This window comes from Sporothrix brasiliensis (assembly GCF_000820605.1).
Source record: "Sporothrix brasiliensis 5110 chromosome Unknown Cont19, whole genome shotgun sequence".
Lineage (NCBI taxonomy): Eukaryota > Fungi > Ascomycota > Sordariomycetes > Ophiostomatales > Ophiostomataceae > Sporothrix > Sporothrix brasiliensis.
The window spans coordinates 3440042-3456433 of NW_024467138.1; the positions used below are offsets into that span (position 1 = coordinate 3440042).

Consider the following 16392-nt stretch of genomic DNA (forward strand, 5'->3'; position numbering starts at 1 on the left):
TGTGTTCTTGTATTCTTGTGTGTTTCATGATGAAGTGATACTGTGTTTTGGGGCGCTTTTGTATATTCTTCTCGCTTGTTGTGTTTGATACTATAGCATTGTTTACTTGCACTTGGGACGAGGCTTGGTAGAGAGCACATTTGTGGTATCTTGCATTAGCTGTGTCTGGTATTTTGGTCTCTATTTGACGAGAAGACAGGATTTCTGACAATTTGTCACTGTACAAAACAGTTGAATTTCTTTCCCCTTCATTTTAAAGATTCATATTTATATTTGATAATTTTGTTTTGTGAGATTTTCGATACCAGTACTATATTTTTTTATCACCATTTTTTATTTACTATTATTATTATTATTATTTTTAAAAAGAAACCTACGACTAACAGGCCGGTATGACGTTTCTTCATCTCCTTTAATCAACAATACACTGTCTTTTGCACCGTAACACACACAGTGCAAACAGTCACTTTCTCTTAGATCTTCCTCTGCCCCCTCTCCTGCCCACAGCCCCTGTAACACAGCGACAGGTCGCTGTACGACAGGCCATTCGGCGTGTTTCTGGCCCCCAAATTCATTACATAATCCGCATGGCCCAAGCTCCCAACCCAGCCACCCCTATGTGGCGGTCTTCCACTGGCCAAAACGGACCCGCTTTTCAGGGGCTGAAGTCAACCTGAGCAAGGAAGGCGTGGTGGAGGTGCTCCTGCCGCGGGTCACACCGTTTCCCCAAACGCTCCTTCGCTTTTGGGGCCAACAGGCCAAACGCAGCAGGCCAGGTCCAAACGACCTCCATCTGGCCCCCCTTTCGTTTTTCGTGTCTGACTCTCCGCAACAACAACCCTCGCAAATCCGTCGCCGCCCGCGTGTCCCAAACACGAACGACTCTCTGTTTCGTCCCTCCCTTCGTCGCGCCCGTCAGCCTCGCTCTCGTGTTTCTTTCGTGTCCCCTCGATTGCAGCGACATCGCAGACCAGCGAGCAACCCAACGAACCTGTTCGACTTTCATCAGACTCAAATCTCACAGCCACATCGCCTCGTATTGCTGCATCTGTTTACGACCCTCCGCGTCGCTTCGTTGTCTTGCTGCATTTCAAATACCAGCCTTTTGCTTGCCTCGTTTCAAGCCGCGTCCTGCCAACGACTGAGCCTACCCCTTCTCGGGCCGCCTTCGCACGCTTAACCAACAGACAGCCAGCCGTAGATTTGCTTCAGACCGTCGATCCTTGTCCACCCGCAACGCTTCCATTTGCCTTTTGCCTGTTGCCGTTGCGTCTTCGACCAGATCTCTGCACACCGCCCTCCGGCGGGCCCCAAGTCAAAGGCCACCCCCCCCGTACTACACTCGCAAAACACAGCTACCGATGCAGGATCCCGGCCCGATGCAACGCCAAATCCATCGGCGCTCGCCGGGCGCCGAGAACGGCCAAGGCGGCGTCGGTGGCGGCATGCCATCGAACATTCCCGCGCGCGTCATGTCGCCCGCCATGGCCGGTGCTGGCATGGGTGGCCCTGGTCTGCCACGGCCATCTCCGTCGAGTCGGTCAGTGGGTAGCGGAACCGCTCCAGGTACCGGTCCTTCCGGCGCACGACGAGCAAATGTGAGTTCTGTCTTGTGCCTTGTGCCATTTTCTTCTTTCTTTGTTGCCGTTTGTTATTGTTTGTTTTTCTGTTTGTTTTTCTGTTTGCTTTTAGCATGCTTGTTGAGCTCTGTTGGCTGCTCCCCCCATCATTGGGTATTGGGTGGCGATCCTGCGGACGGACGCTGCTCGTCCTTCGCCTGAACATGAAACGTTCATGCTATACCGACTCATTATTTGCCGCGCCAGCGAATCTCGTGCTTGGCAGGCGTTGATGCCACGGTATTTCCCGTACACATCGTGGCTGCTGGCATGCAATCGTCACCACACCATTTCATCCACTGCCTCCACTTGGTCTTGTATTTTTTTTCTCACAGACACTAATGGCTCCCCGAAAGACTTCGAGTGGCTCTGGCTCTGGCTCCGGCCCCGGCTCTGGCCCCGGCGCCAGTGGCTCCAACGCAAGCGTCCCCCTGTCCCAAATCGAAAAGAGCGTCACCCACCTCCTCGTCGCCACAAAACAGCTGCTCGAGACTCTGACGCAATGGTCGCGCGGCCAGGCCACCGACACGCAGGTCTCAGACGTCTACGTCCGCCTCGGCTACGAGTTCAACATGGCCTGTCGCGCCTTTACCGCTATCAACGTCGACACGTCCGATCTCGGCAACGTTCCCGAGCTGCTGCGCAACATCCTCGAATCCACTCTCAGCCAAGAGGCCAGCAGCGAGAGCCTCGAAAAGTACCTGCCCCGCATCCGCGACATCATCATCAACCTTCTGCACGGCCTCAAGCGCAAGCAGCAGAAGCTGCGCCAAAAGCAGGCCCGCGATCGAGAGAGCAGTACCACCACCAGCTCCACCGAGTCACTGACAGCTCGTGCCAATAGCTTGAGCACGTCTGGGAGCGCCGGATCGGGCCTGACGACGCTGTTGAATGAGAGCATCGATGGCGGCTACGGCGACGCCCAGGGATATCCGCAGACGCAGCAGCAGCAACAACAACCACCACCACAGCTGCCGCCCAGCCGTGATGACGCCAAGTCCTCATCTCCGAGCCGCCGCTTTATCCCACCACGCGACCAGTCGCGCGGTTCCGTCAACTCCGAGCAGTCCAGCCTTTCCAGCGCCACCATGCAGTCTATGCCCGTTCTCCCGGCATATCCCGATGGAAGTTCCAACTCGCTCGGCACCAGCGCGTCTATGGGCGAGCTCAACATCGACGCCTTCCCTCCGCCGCCCCCGCCCAAGTCGCAGCAGAGCGCGCTCATGGCCCTCCAGCGTAATGGCGACCACCTCGAGCGCCGCGCGTCTCGACGCTACTCGACCTACCACCTTCAAAAACATCTCGGTGGCAGCATATCAAGCAGCGTGCCGCTCATGCCGCCGCCGCAGACCACGCCCATCCCGAACCGCGGCCGGGGCGAGGTCCGCGAATCGATGCGTGCCGTCCAGGGCCGCAACGGCCGCAGCAACGAGTCGATGGGCAGAATCGGCGGCGGTGGATACGACTCGTCGCCCATGCGCAGCGCCCTGAGCAGCGACACGCGCGCGGACGGTAAAGACGCCGTGACCGCCATCACCACCGCCATCACCACCGACATGACGCGCCGCGACGACAGCCCCATGGCCAAGACGCCGGACGACAAGTACCCGCTGCCCAGCGCCACGCTCACTGGCCCTCCCGTCGACCTCATGCCTGCCCTGCCCGTCACGTCCTCAGGTGACGAACAATCGCCAGCCCGGCGGCGTGCCGACAGCAGCGAGCCTCGGACCGAAGCCGAGCTGCGGGAACGTGCCCGGTCGATCAATGCCGCGCAAGCCGCCCTGGTTGGCCAGGCACCGCCAACATCGGGTGTCGACGCTTCACCGCCGCCCATGCCCACAGCTGCGGCGCAGCCCGAACCCGAACCCGCCAGCAAGGAGCTGACCCTCTTCTTGCAGTACAAGTCCAAGGTCAAAAAGTTCGTGCTGCCCGAGGGCTACAGTGAACTCTCCATTGGCCGGCTGCAGCTCGCCTTTATCGAAAAGTTCTCCTGGAACACGCAGCAGAACGGCGCCGACCTCCCCGAGATTTACATCCAGGACCCCATCTCGGGCGTGCGCCACGAGCTGGACGACCTGGCCGACATCAAGGACCGCACGGTGCTGGCACTCAACGTCGAGCCCTTGGACGAGATCAAGCGCCACATTGACGAGGGCCTCGGCTCGCTCAAGTCCATGGTGCAGCAGGTCAAGCAGAACGTGGACGAGCAGGGCGCCGCGCTGCAGCGCGTGTCGGACCGCCAGCAAGAGGCGTCCAAGGAGATGGCCCGCATGGCGGCCGCACCGGTGCAGCCTATGACGCCGCCGGCCGACTCGCCGCGCTCCACGAGCCTGGGCAGCGCGCCGTCGGCGTCCGCCATAACCCGCGGCGGAGCCGGCAGCCTCGGCAAGCGCTTCTCGAACCAGCAGATGACCGAAGTGCAGAGCCTGCGGCGCGACCTGGCCGTGCTGCGCCAGACGTACTCCAACTTCCAGTCGGACGTCGAGAGCTCGATGACGGCGCTGCGCAACAAGGCGGCCAATGTCAAGACGGCCATTGCTGACACGGCCATTCCCGACTTTGAGGGCGGCCAGGGCCAGGCCGTCGTGGCGGCCGGCCGCAAGAAGCTGAGCGCCGAGTCCGACCGGCTGGTCACCAAGGTCGACGACCTGCAGGACCTGGTCGAGGACCTGCGCAAGGACGTGGTGCACCGCGGGGTGCGGCCGCTGCCGCGCCAGCTCGAGCTCGTGACCAAGGACATTACGCAGCTGGCCAAGGACCTGACCAAGATGGAGGAGGGCATGAAGCGCGACAAGCCCATCTGGACCAAGATCTGGGAGAAGGAGCTCGAGGAAGTCTGCAAGGGCCGCGACGAGCTGCAGCTGGCCGAGGACCTGCTGGTCGATCTGCAGGACGACCTGGAAAAGGCATCCGAGACGTTTGCGCTCGTCGAGCAGGCAACCAAGGAGCAGATGAAGGACGCCGGCGTCAACGGCGGGCCCGGAGCCGGTGCGCCCGGCGGCGTCAACGGCTCGCCCAACGGCGGCCTCATCGGCGGCATGTCGCTCATCTCGCGGCAGCTGTCGCGCGGCCTGCGCACTATTGGCGAGGGCATCGGCATGGTCGACCCCAATGCCGCCAAGGAGGGCGTGCTGGGCGAGGTGCGCGCGCTGCAGCCGAACCACGAGAACCGCCTCGAGGCCATTGAGCGCGCCGAGAAGCTGCGCCAAAAGGAGCTCGAGAGCCGGCGCGGCAACCCCTTGCTGCGCGAGCTGACGGGCTTTGTCGAGGAGGGCAAGCTCAAGAAGTCGGGCGGCTTCGAGGAGGTGGAGCGGGCGCGCAAGGCCAAGGACGACCGGATCCGCCGCGAGGTGTGGGAGCGCATGAACGGTCCCATTGGTGGCGAAGAGGAAGAAGAGGAAGGGGAGGAAGAATACCAAGACGAGGATGAGGAGGGGGAAGAAGAAGAAGAGTTTGAAGAGGCCAAGGAAGAGGCAGACGGAGACGAGGGCGAGCCAGAAGGCAAGGCGGCCAATGGCGACGGGCCCGAGCAGGAAGGAACAGCGGCCGCTGCTGTGTAATGAGAGCGAAGGCAGTCCCGCGGTCCATTCTACTAGGCCAGAATTTGTTCACAGCCAGACATTGCGTGGGATAGAAAGGAAATGGTCGCCGCCGGTCCATGGATGTTGAAGCACATATACCCCCGTTTTTATCTTTATCCCTTTATTCCTTTAGTTTTCTTTACTTCTTTCCAGTCGTTTTGCCGCCCTGTCGTCCACTCCTCTGACTGCCGCATTCTCACATAGCCTCACACTGCGAGCGTCTTTTCCCTCTTTCCAGCTTTCTACGTTGTTGTTATTTGCTCATGTTGTACGTATGCCTTTTATTTTGGAATATTTTTAGTCACCGGGGCAGCATAGTTAGCGAAGGTTTGCGTGGCAAAACGAAAGCGAGAGAAATGATTTGGATATCATTCGAGACTGAATTAGCAATGCCAAGTATCATGAAATTGGTTTACAAACTGTTGCCTGTTATTCGTTATCGTGACGGAACCTCGCGTGCACCTTGATTCTCCCCTACAGATTCGCGGCCTGCGGATAGATAAAGGCCTCCCACGCGCGCATCAGAGCCTTGGCCTGCGGGTCGCCCGGCGGCTGGAAGTTGGACGCAAACACCGCCGCCAGGCCGGCCTCGCGGTCCAGGATCCACGTCAGGTTGATCGCCCCGCTCCAGAACACGGCACCCTTGCGCCGCACCGGGTGCGACGTTCCCGTGACCAGCAAGCCGCCCAGGCTCCAGTCGTACTCCTTTGTGTCCGGGACGTCGCCCGTGATCCATGCCGAGTTCTCTGTGCTGCGCAGCAGCTGCTGGCGCGACGCATCGGACGGCAGCTGCGGCGTGAACAGCAGCTCGGTCGTGGCTGACTTGGAGGGCAGCAGCGTGCCGTCGTCGTGCAGCAGCGACCGCAGAAGCACGAAAAACGACGGCATGTCACCGTACATGCCCTGGCCACCGAGAGCGGCCGGCGCTTTGCTGTAAAACGAAGGACCGTGGACAACAGGGCTGTCGGGCCCACCCTCGCGCCCGGGCAGCGACGGCCACACGCGCGCCATCACATCGGGGTAGCGCTCGGGATGGAATGTCAGAGCACCGGCTGGCAAGCCGAGCGGGGTCAGAATGTCGCGTATGACAATGTCTTCGAAAGGGACGAAGGGCAGCTTGGACTCGCCCGATGCGGAAAGAGCGGCGGAATCGGGAGCACCCGCTCCGGCGGTCTGGCCCGCAACTTTGGCGTAAAGCCGCTCCAGCAGCCGGGCTGTCCAATCGATGCCTGCCCCGTATGTCCATCCCTGGCCCGGCTGGAAGGCCAGCGGCAGGCGGAAGCGCTCCTCGACCGACGGCGGCGCAGGGCTCATCTTGGGCGGCGGCTCCAGACCGGCCTCGGGTGGCTGCTTGACGAGCCACGCGCGGTAGCGGATCAGGTCGGCCGTCAAAAAATCGTAGCCGACACCCGAGCTGTGCGTCAAGAGCAGGCGCAGCGTGATGGGTGCCTCGCGGGCTTCCAAAATGGGCGTGGCGTTGTCGGCGTCAGACGAGAAGCCCGCGAGGACCGGCAGCGCCGCCAGCTCTGGAAGCAGCGGCGCGACGTCGGCGTCGAGATCCCACAGGCCACGCTCGACGGCCTGCAGTGCGACGATGCATGTGATGAGCTTGGTCATGGACATGAACATGAAGACGCTGTCCATGGCAAGGGCCTGCTCCTTGCCGGGCTCAACTGAGCTCAGGCCGAGGACCTTTTCATAGTGAAGCGAGCCTTTTACATTGTTAGACCATGTCGCTTTGCTTCCTTGGTGGAAGTGACGACTACCCACCCGACTTGTTTTCTGCGAGGAGGACGACGCCTGGGATTGTACGGCCGGCCACCGCCTCAGCAATGACTTGTTCAAAAGATGCGGCCATGGTGCGAAACTGTTGTACAAGAGATGGCATTGCTCAGGATGAAAAGAAAAAGAGGGTAGCGCACGGATGGATAAATGATTACAATTGAAAACGCGGCAGGATGGCTGGCTACGACCCCGTTTCCCCGTTTCCCGTTTCCTGTTTCTCGTGTCTGGTTGCCTGGCTGTGGGATCCTGGCTGTGGGATTGCTCCGGCTGCATCCAGCTGCTCTGCTCCCTCCAATTGCCGTACTTTATTGTGTTGGGCCAGGCCCCGGCTGTTGCATCCGATGGTACGGAACCAAATGAACGAAGAGGAGAAAGAGGAGCGTTTCGGGGGAGCTTCTGTGAGGGGTAAGCCGACAATGGAGGCGAAATGGCTTGACTCGGTTCGGCTGGAGGTTTGTTAGTCGAGGCTTGGCTCGAAGATGCCACTGCTTGTGGTGACAAACCAGCGCAGCGCTTCCGCACCATGAAGTTGAAGAAGAGAGATCGTTTTTTATAATTATCTGCTGTTCTTCAAGAGCTATATACACCGTTCGCAAAACACATAAACTCGGTAAAACGAGAGACAGCTACACATGCAACAGGAAACACGAACCAAGAGCAAAAAGGCAGAAAAACAAAAACAACAAAAACACCGTTCCCACCAGTCGACTAAGGCAATGAAAATGCCGTTGTAGCAAAGCAGAGCTGAACGTATGAAACAAGGAAAACAAAAATAAACACAAAATTTCAAAGAATACGAACAAAGACTACATTTGAGTCTTTCCAGGCCGTAAATTAGCGGTACCGCCCGTAGTCGTCCTGCGGCCGGTGCCGGTTGCGCGGGTCGCGCGGGTCGTACGGCCCCGGCGGTGGTCCTTGGCCATCGTTGGGTGGTGGCGGCGGCGGACCCCGGCTGTCGTAGCCGACAGGAGTGTAGCGACCGGCATCGCGCGGGTCACGCGACGGCGGCGGTGGTTGGCCAGGGCCGCCCGGACCGCCCGGACCGCTTGGTGGGCCGCCGCCGTACCGTCCGTAGGGGGACTGTTGTTGCGACGGAGGTGGCGCCGGTTCAACGGACCGCGGCACCGGGGATGGCTGGTAGCGACCGCTCAGCGAGTGCGAGTGCGAATGGGAGTGGGAGTGCGCGTGTTGCGGCGGCGGCGGCGGCGGCTGTTGCTGCTGCTGTTGCGGCTGCATCCGAGGATCCTGGGGAGCGTAGGACCCGCGATCGTCCCGCATACCACCACTGCTGAGGTGGTGGTGGTGCGACGGCGGCTGCTGTTGTGACTGCTGCTGTTGCGCGCCCCATGAAGTCGTCGGAGGCGGACCCTGGGAGGGGCCGCCGGCTGCTCCGTAGTGGTGAGAGTGGGGTGCAGGCGGCGGACCTTGCGACCAGCCGCCGTCTCTGCCTTGCGGCACTGGATCGCGGCGACTCGGCGGAGGGTGGCCAGGGTACTGCGGTGTTGGCGAGGCTGCATGCGGCGGCGGGGGCTGCGACCCGTATCCAACACCGTAGCCACCAGGCTGCTGCGATGGCTGCTGCGGATAGCTCTGTGACGGAGGAGGCGGCCGCTGCGATTGGTACGGGTGTCGGCTGTAGTAGTCGCGGTCGGCGGCGGCAGCAGATTCGACGGGCGACAAGACACTGGACCGCGCGCCTGGGCCAGCCATGCTGTGGACCTGAGGAGAGTTGTGCGCGGCAGGCGGGTACGGCTTCAGCGGAGGAATGGACGACTGGGACTGAGGCGGCGGCGGCGGCGGGTTGCGTCCGTACGGAGAGTACACAGGATTGCTAGGGTCGTGGTGCGTGGGCGGCGGTGGCGGTGGCGGTGGCGGGTTGCGACCCACCATGGACGGCGGCGGTGTCGACGACTGTGGCGCGCTGGACGATACATCGCTTACCCTCTTAGGTGCGGGCGGGTCATCGTTCAGCAGGGCCATCAGGCTCGACGTCTTGGCTGGCCGGCTCGCCGCGGCAGGCGTGGGCGTAGGTGTCGACGCCGGCGGCGGCACGCTGCTGGAGTACACGTCGTGCATGCCGCTGTGCATCGGGCGACTGTGGCGCTGGTCGCCGCCGCCCATGACTTGCGGGTGCACCGGCTCGGTGAGCAGACTGCGACTTGGCTGCTGATGCTGGATAATCGGTGCTGGCGACTGGCCGTACGGCTGCGGCGGCGTATGCGCAACACGCATCGGGTCAGCAGGACGGCTGCCGCCCATCGACTGCGGCGGGCCGGGTTCGTTGCTGCGGTAATGAGGAGGTGCACGGCCGCCCGGCGTGGATGACGCGTACGGATCGTAGACAGAACTCTCGGGCGGGCGAGACGACGCAGGATCGTCGGGCCGCATCTGCTGCTGCTGCTGCTGCTGCTGCTGCTGCTGTTGCTGTTGCTGTTGCTGTTGCTGTTGCTGTTGGCGCTGGCGCTGGGCAAGCGAGTTGAGGCGCGCGTCGACCGCGTCGCTTGTCGGATCGGCCCAGGACGTCGTGGGTCGCGGCTGGCCGAGGGGTTCCGGGGCTGCTGCTGAGGAGGCGGTAACGGCTGCAGACGAGGGTGGTGGTGGAGGTGGCGGCGGAGGCGGGGGCGGCTGCTTTGGGGCCATACGCACACCGCCACTGCCAGACGAAGCACCAACAGGCGTCTGCTGCGGGCCTGGCGGTGGCGGTCCCACAGATCCTGCGCGCATCTGCTGTTCGTTCACGGCATCCCTGTCGTGGTAGGCTGCACCGTACGGTGGCGGAACGACCGACGTCGGGCCTCTTATTGGCCGCGCCGTCGGTGACATGGCTTGGCCACCTGCCGTCGCACCCTGCGGCATGAGGATGGACTGTGGTGTGTGCTGTGTGTGCTGTGTGTGCGGCTGGTGCTGCTGGTACGCTACAGTGGGCGGTGGCACCTGTGCCTGCTGGGGCAGAGGCACCGCCGATACGGGCGCGGCTGGCTGCGGCTGGCGTTTGCCGTGGGACGGCGGTGTTGGCTGACCCACCTGGGGTGGTACCTGTGCTGCGGCACCACCCGCTGCCGAGGCAACAGCAGACGTCGTGGGGGGTTGTGGGTTGCGCCGCCGCCTGACTGGGACGGCAGAGGGGGTGCTGGCGGTGGTGCCTGTGCGATGGGCACAGCCGGGATCAGACGCCCAAACTGCGACGGTCCGGCACCGCCCTCTACCTTGGCGTCGTCGACAGCATCGCCCGTCTTGCTGGCCGGAATACCAGCCGCGGAGCCGGGCGGGGTGTAGATGCGCGACACACCACCCGTGTCCGTTCTCTTCCGGGGTACGAGCGGCGGCGGCGGCGGCGATGGCATCTTTTCGCCTCGGTGCTTCTTGAAGTTGGCCTCGTGGGCAATCGCCTCCCACTCTGCCTTCTTCTCATTCTTCTGCCGAAGATAGTAGTTTTTGACCTGTGGTATCGTATTAGCAAAAACAATGTTCGCGTGCGCGTTGGTATTGTGCATTTGATTCGTGTACGACTACGTACCATGACGGGCGTCTTGGACTGCATATGCACCGAAATCGCATACCAGTCCGTGCCAAATGACCGTAGAAGAGCCGGGAAGTCGTTGCACTCGGAAACGCTCCAGTAGCTCGACGTCTGCGGGATTGGGGGCCGGTAGAAGGGCTTCGTATGCGCGTTGGGGTCAAAGTTGCTGAGGCCAATCTGCAGCGGCGGCGGCGGCTGCTCCGGCCGCAAGGACGGAGGTGCCAGCATGTCGCCATTCTGCGCGGCCGGCGTCAAGGCCTTTTCGACCATGGCGCCGTAGCCGAGACGGCCGTTGCTCGCGTCGCCCGCTGTCTTCGAATCTGCGGTGCCCAATGGCGTTGTGCCCGGCTGCGCCGCGGCTGCAAGAGGAGGAGGGTGCATGCCGCTGTTAGGAGTGCCCGGCGGGCCGTCGTAGTAGTGCGACATTCTCGGGGCGGGTGGCGCATTGGGTGCCGGGATCGGTGTGATGGTCGCCGGCGCGCCGTCCTTGCGATGCTGTACTTTCGGCGGCATGAGCGACTGCTGCAGCTGCGACGGCGGCTGCTGGCTCTGCTCGCTTGGCGGCCGTGGGCTGCCCTGGACGCGTGAGTTGGACCGTGAGCGTCCAGGCTTGCCCGAGCCGGCGGCCGTGCCGGGCGGTGTGGGTGCAAGGATTTGCGGCGTCTTGGGCTGCTTGGCCTCCTTGGCCTCCTTGCCCTCTTTGCCCTCTTTGCCCTCTTTGCTGTCCTTTGGACTGTCCTTGGCGTCCTTGGCGTCTTTGCCATCCTTGCCATCCTTGACGCCGTCCTTGGCCTCCTTGTCCTTGTCCTTGTCCTTGGGAGCGCGGCGCCGGTTCCTGCGGCCGTCGGGCTTCTCGGTGCCGTCTGCGCCACCACGGCGACGGCCGGGTGTGGCCGCAGGCGTTGCGCTGTCCGACTCGGCAGCGGATGCGGACGCGGTCTCGAAGCCCCATGTCGGCGCAGCCGCGCGTCGCGGCCGACGCCGTTCGCCGTTTTCGCCCGTCTCGTTGGCCGTCGAGTCCTCGTTTTCGTCGGGGTTGCCGAGCTCCGAGACAAGCGCACTCGACCGCTGCTTGCCGCGCGTGCCCTTCTTGCGTCGCTTGGGCTGGCGCTTGAGTTTTTCCTTGAGATTCAGTTCCTTCTTCACCGTGTAATAGTACTGAATGCAGGCATGGAAGTCTCGGTTCGGCACCGCCTCGGCTATGCGGCCCCACTGCTTCGGAAACTCGAGGTACGCCTTCTCGAACAGCTCCACTTCCTCGGGCGTAAAGTTGATGACGGGTGGCAAGACCTGCCAGGACGTGACCATCTTCTCGGGTGGCAGGAAGCCAGACCGGTCGATAAACAGCGCCTCCATCCGTTCCTCGTCTGTCCAGTACATGCCGGGGATCGTCGCCTCCTTGTTGCTGGCGTAGCGCTCGTTTTGTGCGCGAAGCTCGCGCTCCTTACGCTCGTCTTCTTCGCGCATTGAGGCCTGAAGCACACGTTCGAGGTCTCGTTCCGTGGCAAAGCGTCGTCCGGTGCCACGACCTTCGGGCCGCGCGGGTTCCGCGGGCGGTGTGGCCGGCGCGGGGATCTCGGCCATGCCGTGAATGCCCATGTACTTATCCCGGCTCTTGACGGCAACAATGTCGTCCGACTCTGTAAACTGCAGGTACTTGACATAGTTGTCGTGGTATTGATTCCTCTGTTGTTGTTGCTCTTCGGTCTTGACGAGATCGAGCTGCCGCATGTGCTTGAGAACAAAGTCGTCCATGTCGGGCGTGGTGTCGTTTTCGTCGAGGGCTGCCCGGTTTTCGTACCATGGCGAACAGCTGTAGTCGGGCAGGTCCTCCAGGGGCGGCGTCTTCATATAAAACCGCGCCACGTCGGGGTACGACAGGTCGACTTCGTCCACATCGGTAGCGTCCTCGTCCTCCTCGGGTTGTGATGGGCTCGATGGGCGGGCTTGCTCGAGACCCGGGGGCGAGTCGGCCGATGACTGCAGCTGGGGCTGCACCCCGTTGCTGGTCGGTAGGCCGTCGGTTGATGCTGCTGGGATCGGGCTCTGTGTCGGCAAAACAGGTGTGGGAACGGCACTGGCACTATTTTCCGCAGCGTTGACCGCGGGCTTTTTCTCCGTCTTGATTGGCGACTTGGCCCTCGCCGTGGGTGATGTGGTGGCGGTAGGAGACAGAATCGGAGGTTTACTGGCGGCCATTGACGATGCAGTCACAGGAGCATTGTCGACGTCCATCTTGTCCGCAGCCGATTCGGAGCCGGTCGCCGGCGCCTTTGGCGGTTTTGCGGCAGTTGAATCGGAAGCGGGTTTGCCTGCTGCCGTCGGCGAGGCACCGGCAAGCGTGGCGGTGGGAAGAGCTGAGACTGCCGGTTCCTCCTTAATCTTCTTCGACGCCTGGTCGGCCTTCCGCCAGGCGGCGAGGGTGTCCTCCGGAACCGTCCCAACGACATCCAGCAGCCCAATGTTCGCTTCGAGCATGTCTTTGACCAAAAACGATTCTAGCAGAGCAGCACGGGCTACACCCTCTTTGGGGATGGCTTCAGCCTGAGCGCGGAACTTCTTGAGCTGCGCCTCGTGCTTCTCAATCTCGACGTCAAAGTAGTCGTTCATGTCTTCTTCGTCGGAGTCGGACGTGCGATCAGGAGCTGTCGAGGCAAGCGACCCGCGGCGGACAGACACCATCAGCGCGTCGACGTCGACCGCAGGGTTTTGGTCAACCGCGACTTTGGAGGGCTCCGCCTTCGGGACCGTGGTCGAAGCAGCAGAAGAGGCAGGGGCCAAGACAGTAGGCAGCGGAGATGACTTGACGGGGGCATCCTTGTTCTGCGCCTTGTCCGTTTCTTTCTCTCCGTCCTTCTCTTGGTCTTGCTTTTCCTGTACCCTGACGACATCCTTCCGCGCATCCTTGCTCACCTCTGCTGGTTGTGCTGGCTTGGCCGCAGGCTCTTCCGGTTTGACGGCTAGCGCACCCGCCTTGATGCTCTCTTTACTCTTCTCGGCCAGCAATGGCGTGTTGGCTGGGTTAGGGGACTCGGATGGCTTCGTCTCGGATGGGTTTTGCGGCCTTGGCTGCGGCTGTGTGCTCGACTGTGGCTTCTTGTCCTTGGCAGTTTCGTCTCGCTCTGTTTCCTTCTCCTTCTCTTGCTTGTTAGACCCTGGGCTGGTTTGCTTCGGCTGTGACGCTTTGGCGACGGCAGTGTCTCGCGCAAGAGCGGCGTTCCGGGCAAATATTCCCGTTGGCCTCTTGGTATCGGATATATTGGAGGGGGTCGGGAGAGGCGAACGTGCCGTCTTCTCCGCAGCTGGACGTGAGGCCGGAGTACCGTCGGCGATTTCGCCAGGCTCGCTTTGGTCGGCGTCGAGCATCGGTGCATCGGAAGAAGGCGCCGCGCTGTTCTCATCAGGGCGCGGGCGCTTGTTTGACTTCTCTGTGGCGACCTTGGACGACGTCGACGCAGTGTCTTTGTCTTGTGGTTGGTCCGCCACTGCACTTGGCGAGAGGCCGGGTTTGGGTGAATCAGCACCGGTAGATTTCGCAGCCCCTGCTGCATCCTTGCCCGGGTTCACCCACTGCACACTTGATGCGCGCTGGGGCTTGGGCGGCAGCGGCTGCTGTAGACGCGGGCCGGTTGGGGCACCGCTCGTCGGAGGTGGCTTTGCCGGGACGGTTGACGACGTATCCGAAGACGAAGCGAGTGCCGACGTCTGCGTCGTAGACGAGTTTGCCTGTTTCTCATCGCTTCCTGTCTTGGGCGTGGCCACGGATGTTGGCTTTCCAGTGGATGCCTCAGCAATGGACGGCGGCCGCGCAGGTATCGAGCCAAATGCAGGCGCCGAGGGGGCGACCGGTGGCGGTGATGCCGGTGGTTGCGCGGCATCACGGGTGATTGGAGGTTCGCGAGCGGACGGCTCACGAGAGGGAGGGTCGCGGGAAGCTGAATCGCGCGGCAAAGGCTCGCGGGAGATGGTATCGCGGGGGAGGGAGCTGCGGTCCTGCTTTGGCCATGGGCCATCGCGATCGCGCATGTCCCGCGAGTCGCGCGTGTCGCGGTCGTCGCGGTTGCGGGCACGTTGGCTGTCATCGTGGCCGTAGCGGTAGCTGTCGCGGTCGTCGCGGTCGTTGCGCGGCCACCGGCCTTCCTGAGACCGGCTGCGCGGGAAACGATCGCGATCGTCGTAGATACTACCAGCGCGGCCACCGCGTCCGCGCTGTTCCCAGTCACCCTGGGGCCGTCCTCGGCCAGGCGCCGGGCGACCACGACCTGGCGTGGAGCCACGGTACGACTGCGCTGAGTTGAAGATGGGATCAGACGACGACGAGCCAGCCGACAGTGGTCCGTCGCGTGACCCTCGCCTTCCCATGGGCCGGTCAGAGGTATCGGACAACCCCCCGAGTGGGATCTCGCGGATGTCGCGTGTGCTTAGTATGTCGCGTGCGTCGCGCAACGGGGTGTGCAAATCGCGTGGATCGCGGTTGCTTCCCTCTGTGCGGAGAGGCGCATCGCCACGGACGTTGTCACGCACGCTATCACGCACGTTGTCGCGGACAGAGTCACGGACAGAGTCACCGCGAAGCGAGTCGCCACGAAGAGAGTCACCCCGCGCGGGTGGGTCGCCGCGACCGGGCGGATCTCCGCGTCCTGGTGGTGATCGTGGGCCGCGACCCATGGTAGGCGGCGAGTTCCATCGTCCTCGAAACGGGGGGTCTCGCCAGTCGCGGTCGCGTTCGCGACTGCGATCGTCTCGAAATGGCGGGTCGCGCCGGTCCCGGAAGTCGTCCCGGTCGCGCGGACCTTTACTATCGCGGCTGTCCTCCCGCATCCATCCACGGCCTGGGCCAGCTCCACGGCCGCGTCCTCGAAAGTCGCCCCCAAAACCGCCGCCACGGGGCGCGCCAGGGAGGTCGCCTAGCGACTTCGGCCCGCGTGGTGGGTCCCGCGCGTTGGCATCGCGGAAGCTGTCGCGGTTGGACTGGAAGGGGGGTTGGTTGTTTCGGGTCTCGCCCGATACGCGGCGGCGTTCGTTGTCGCTGTATTGTGCGCCTCGGTCATTGTAGCGGTCCGAGGGCGACCGGTCTCGATCCCGCATAGGCGGCGGAGACCTCGAGCGACGGTCGCTGTCATAGCGCCCTGTATATCTCGACCTGTCGAGTTTTGTTAGATTTGGGAACACGAAGGCCGCAGAGACGACTGGACGTCTGCCGGGCGATGAAATCGTGCGTAAAAAATTCGTCGATGTCTATGCCCTATGTCGCTGAACAACGAAGGCCTACTGTGAGAGGCCAGACAATGCTCGCTGGAACCAACACAACACATCTCGAAGGCCGCACCACATCTCTGCATACATGAGGCCACAACAGGATATTGCACGCAAGCAGCGAAAGACTTACATCGAGACAGTCAGGGGACGGTCGGGATTGCGCCCTCATTCGCGGTAGACGGGCAGGTTCCCATCCACGGCGCCGGAGCGCAGTCCAGGAGCAGGGTGTCGTGTTGTCGTGTCGAAAAGGCACGATGGCCGTAAGCGTGTCTGTGCCGGCAGGTAGGGTGCGCGGGTGACTATCCAGGCGGTATTGTTGTCGTTGTTGGAGGTGTGTCGATGAAAGATCTGTCTTCAAAAGGGGGGCGGAGACGTTCTCTCGGTGTGGCGCTCGCAAGAGGGCTGGGTGCTGACAGCGGAACAGTATGTGATACGGATACTGACAAGGTCTTAAAAAAAGGATGGTGAAGTGCCCTGTTTTCCGATATGTTCCTGGGCGAGAGGGCGCGTGATGCAAAAGGCAAGGTTTTGGCGTTTGAGGTTGCAGGATGCAAAAACGCCCCATGAGAAATCGCTGTGAGGCAGCAAACTTGAACGGGCAAGGCCTGAAAAACGCTCCTTCCCACGT

At 62.1% G+C, this 16392-nt stretch overlaps 3 protein-coding genes across 3 annotated transcripts; 1 reads left to right on the forward strand and 2 right to left on the reverse strand.

The window, feature by feature from the left end:
• Window positions 1-1361: 1361 nt before the first annotated feature.
• Window positions 1362-5179, forward strand: SPBR_00073 (actin-interacting protein (Bud6/Aip3); the record flags this gene model as incomplete). Its single annotated transcript, XM_040758393.1, has 2 exons — window positions 1362-1598; window positions 1976-5179. The coding sequence occupies 2 exons, from the start codon at window positions 1362-1364 to the stop codon at window positions 5177-5179; spliced, it is 3441 nt and encodes a 1146-aa protein (XP_040618759.1).
• A 495-nt stretch (window positions 5180-5674) lies between these two features.
• Window positions 5675-7058, reverse strand: SPBR_00626 (beta-lactamase family protein; the record flags this gene model as incomplete). Its single annotated transcript, XM_040758945.1, has 2 exons — window positions 5675-6912; window positions 6971-7058. The coding sequence occupies 2 exons, from the start codon at window positions 7056-7058 to the stop codon at window positions 5675-5677; spliced, it is 1326 nt and encodes a 441-aa protein (XP_040618760.1).
• A 761-nt stretch (window positions 7059-7819) lies between these two features.
• On the reverse strand, window positions 7820-15593 carry SPBR_09019 (uncharacterized protein; the record flags this gene model as incomplete). Its single annotated transcript, XM_040767145.1, has 3 exons — window positions 7820-9928; window positions 10006-10425; window positions 10503-15593. The coding sequence occupies 3 exons, from the start codon at window positions 15591-15593 to the stop codon at window positions 7820-7822; spliced, it is 7620 nt and encodes a 2539-aa protein (XP_040618761.1).
• Window positions 15594-16392: the final 799 nt, after the last annotated feature.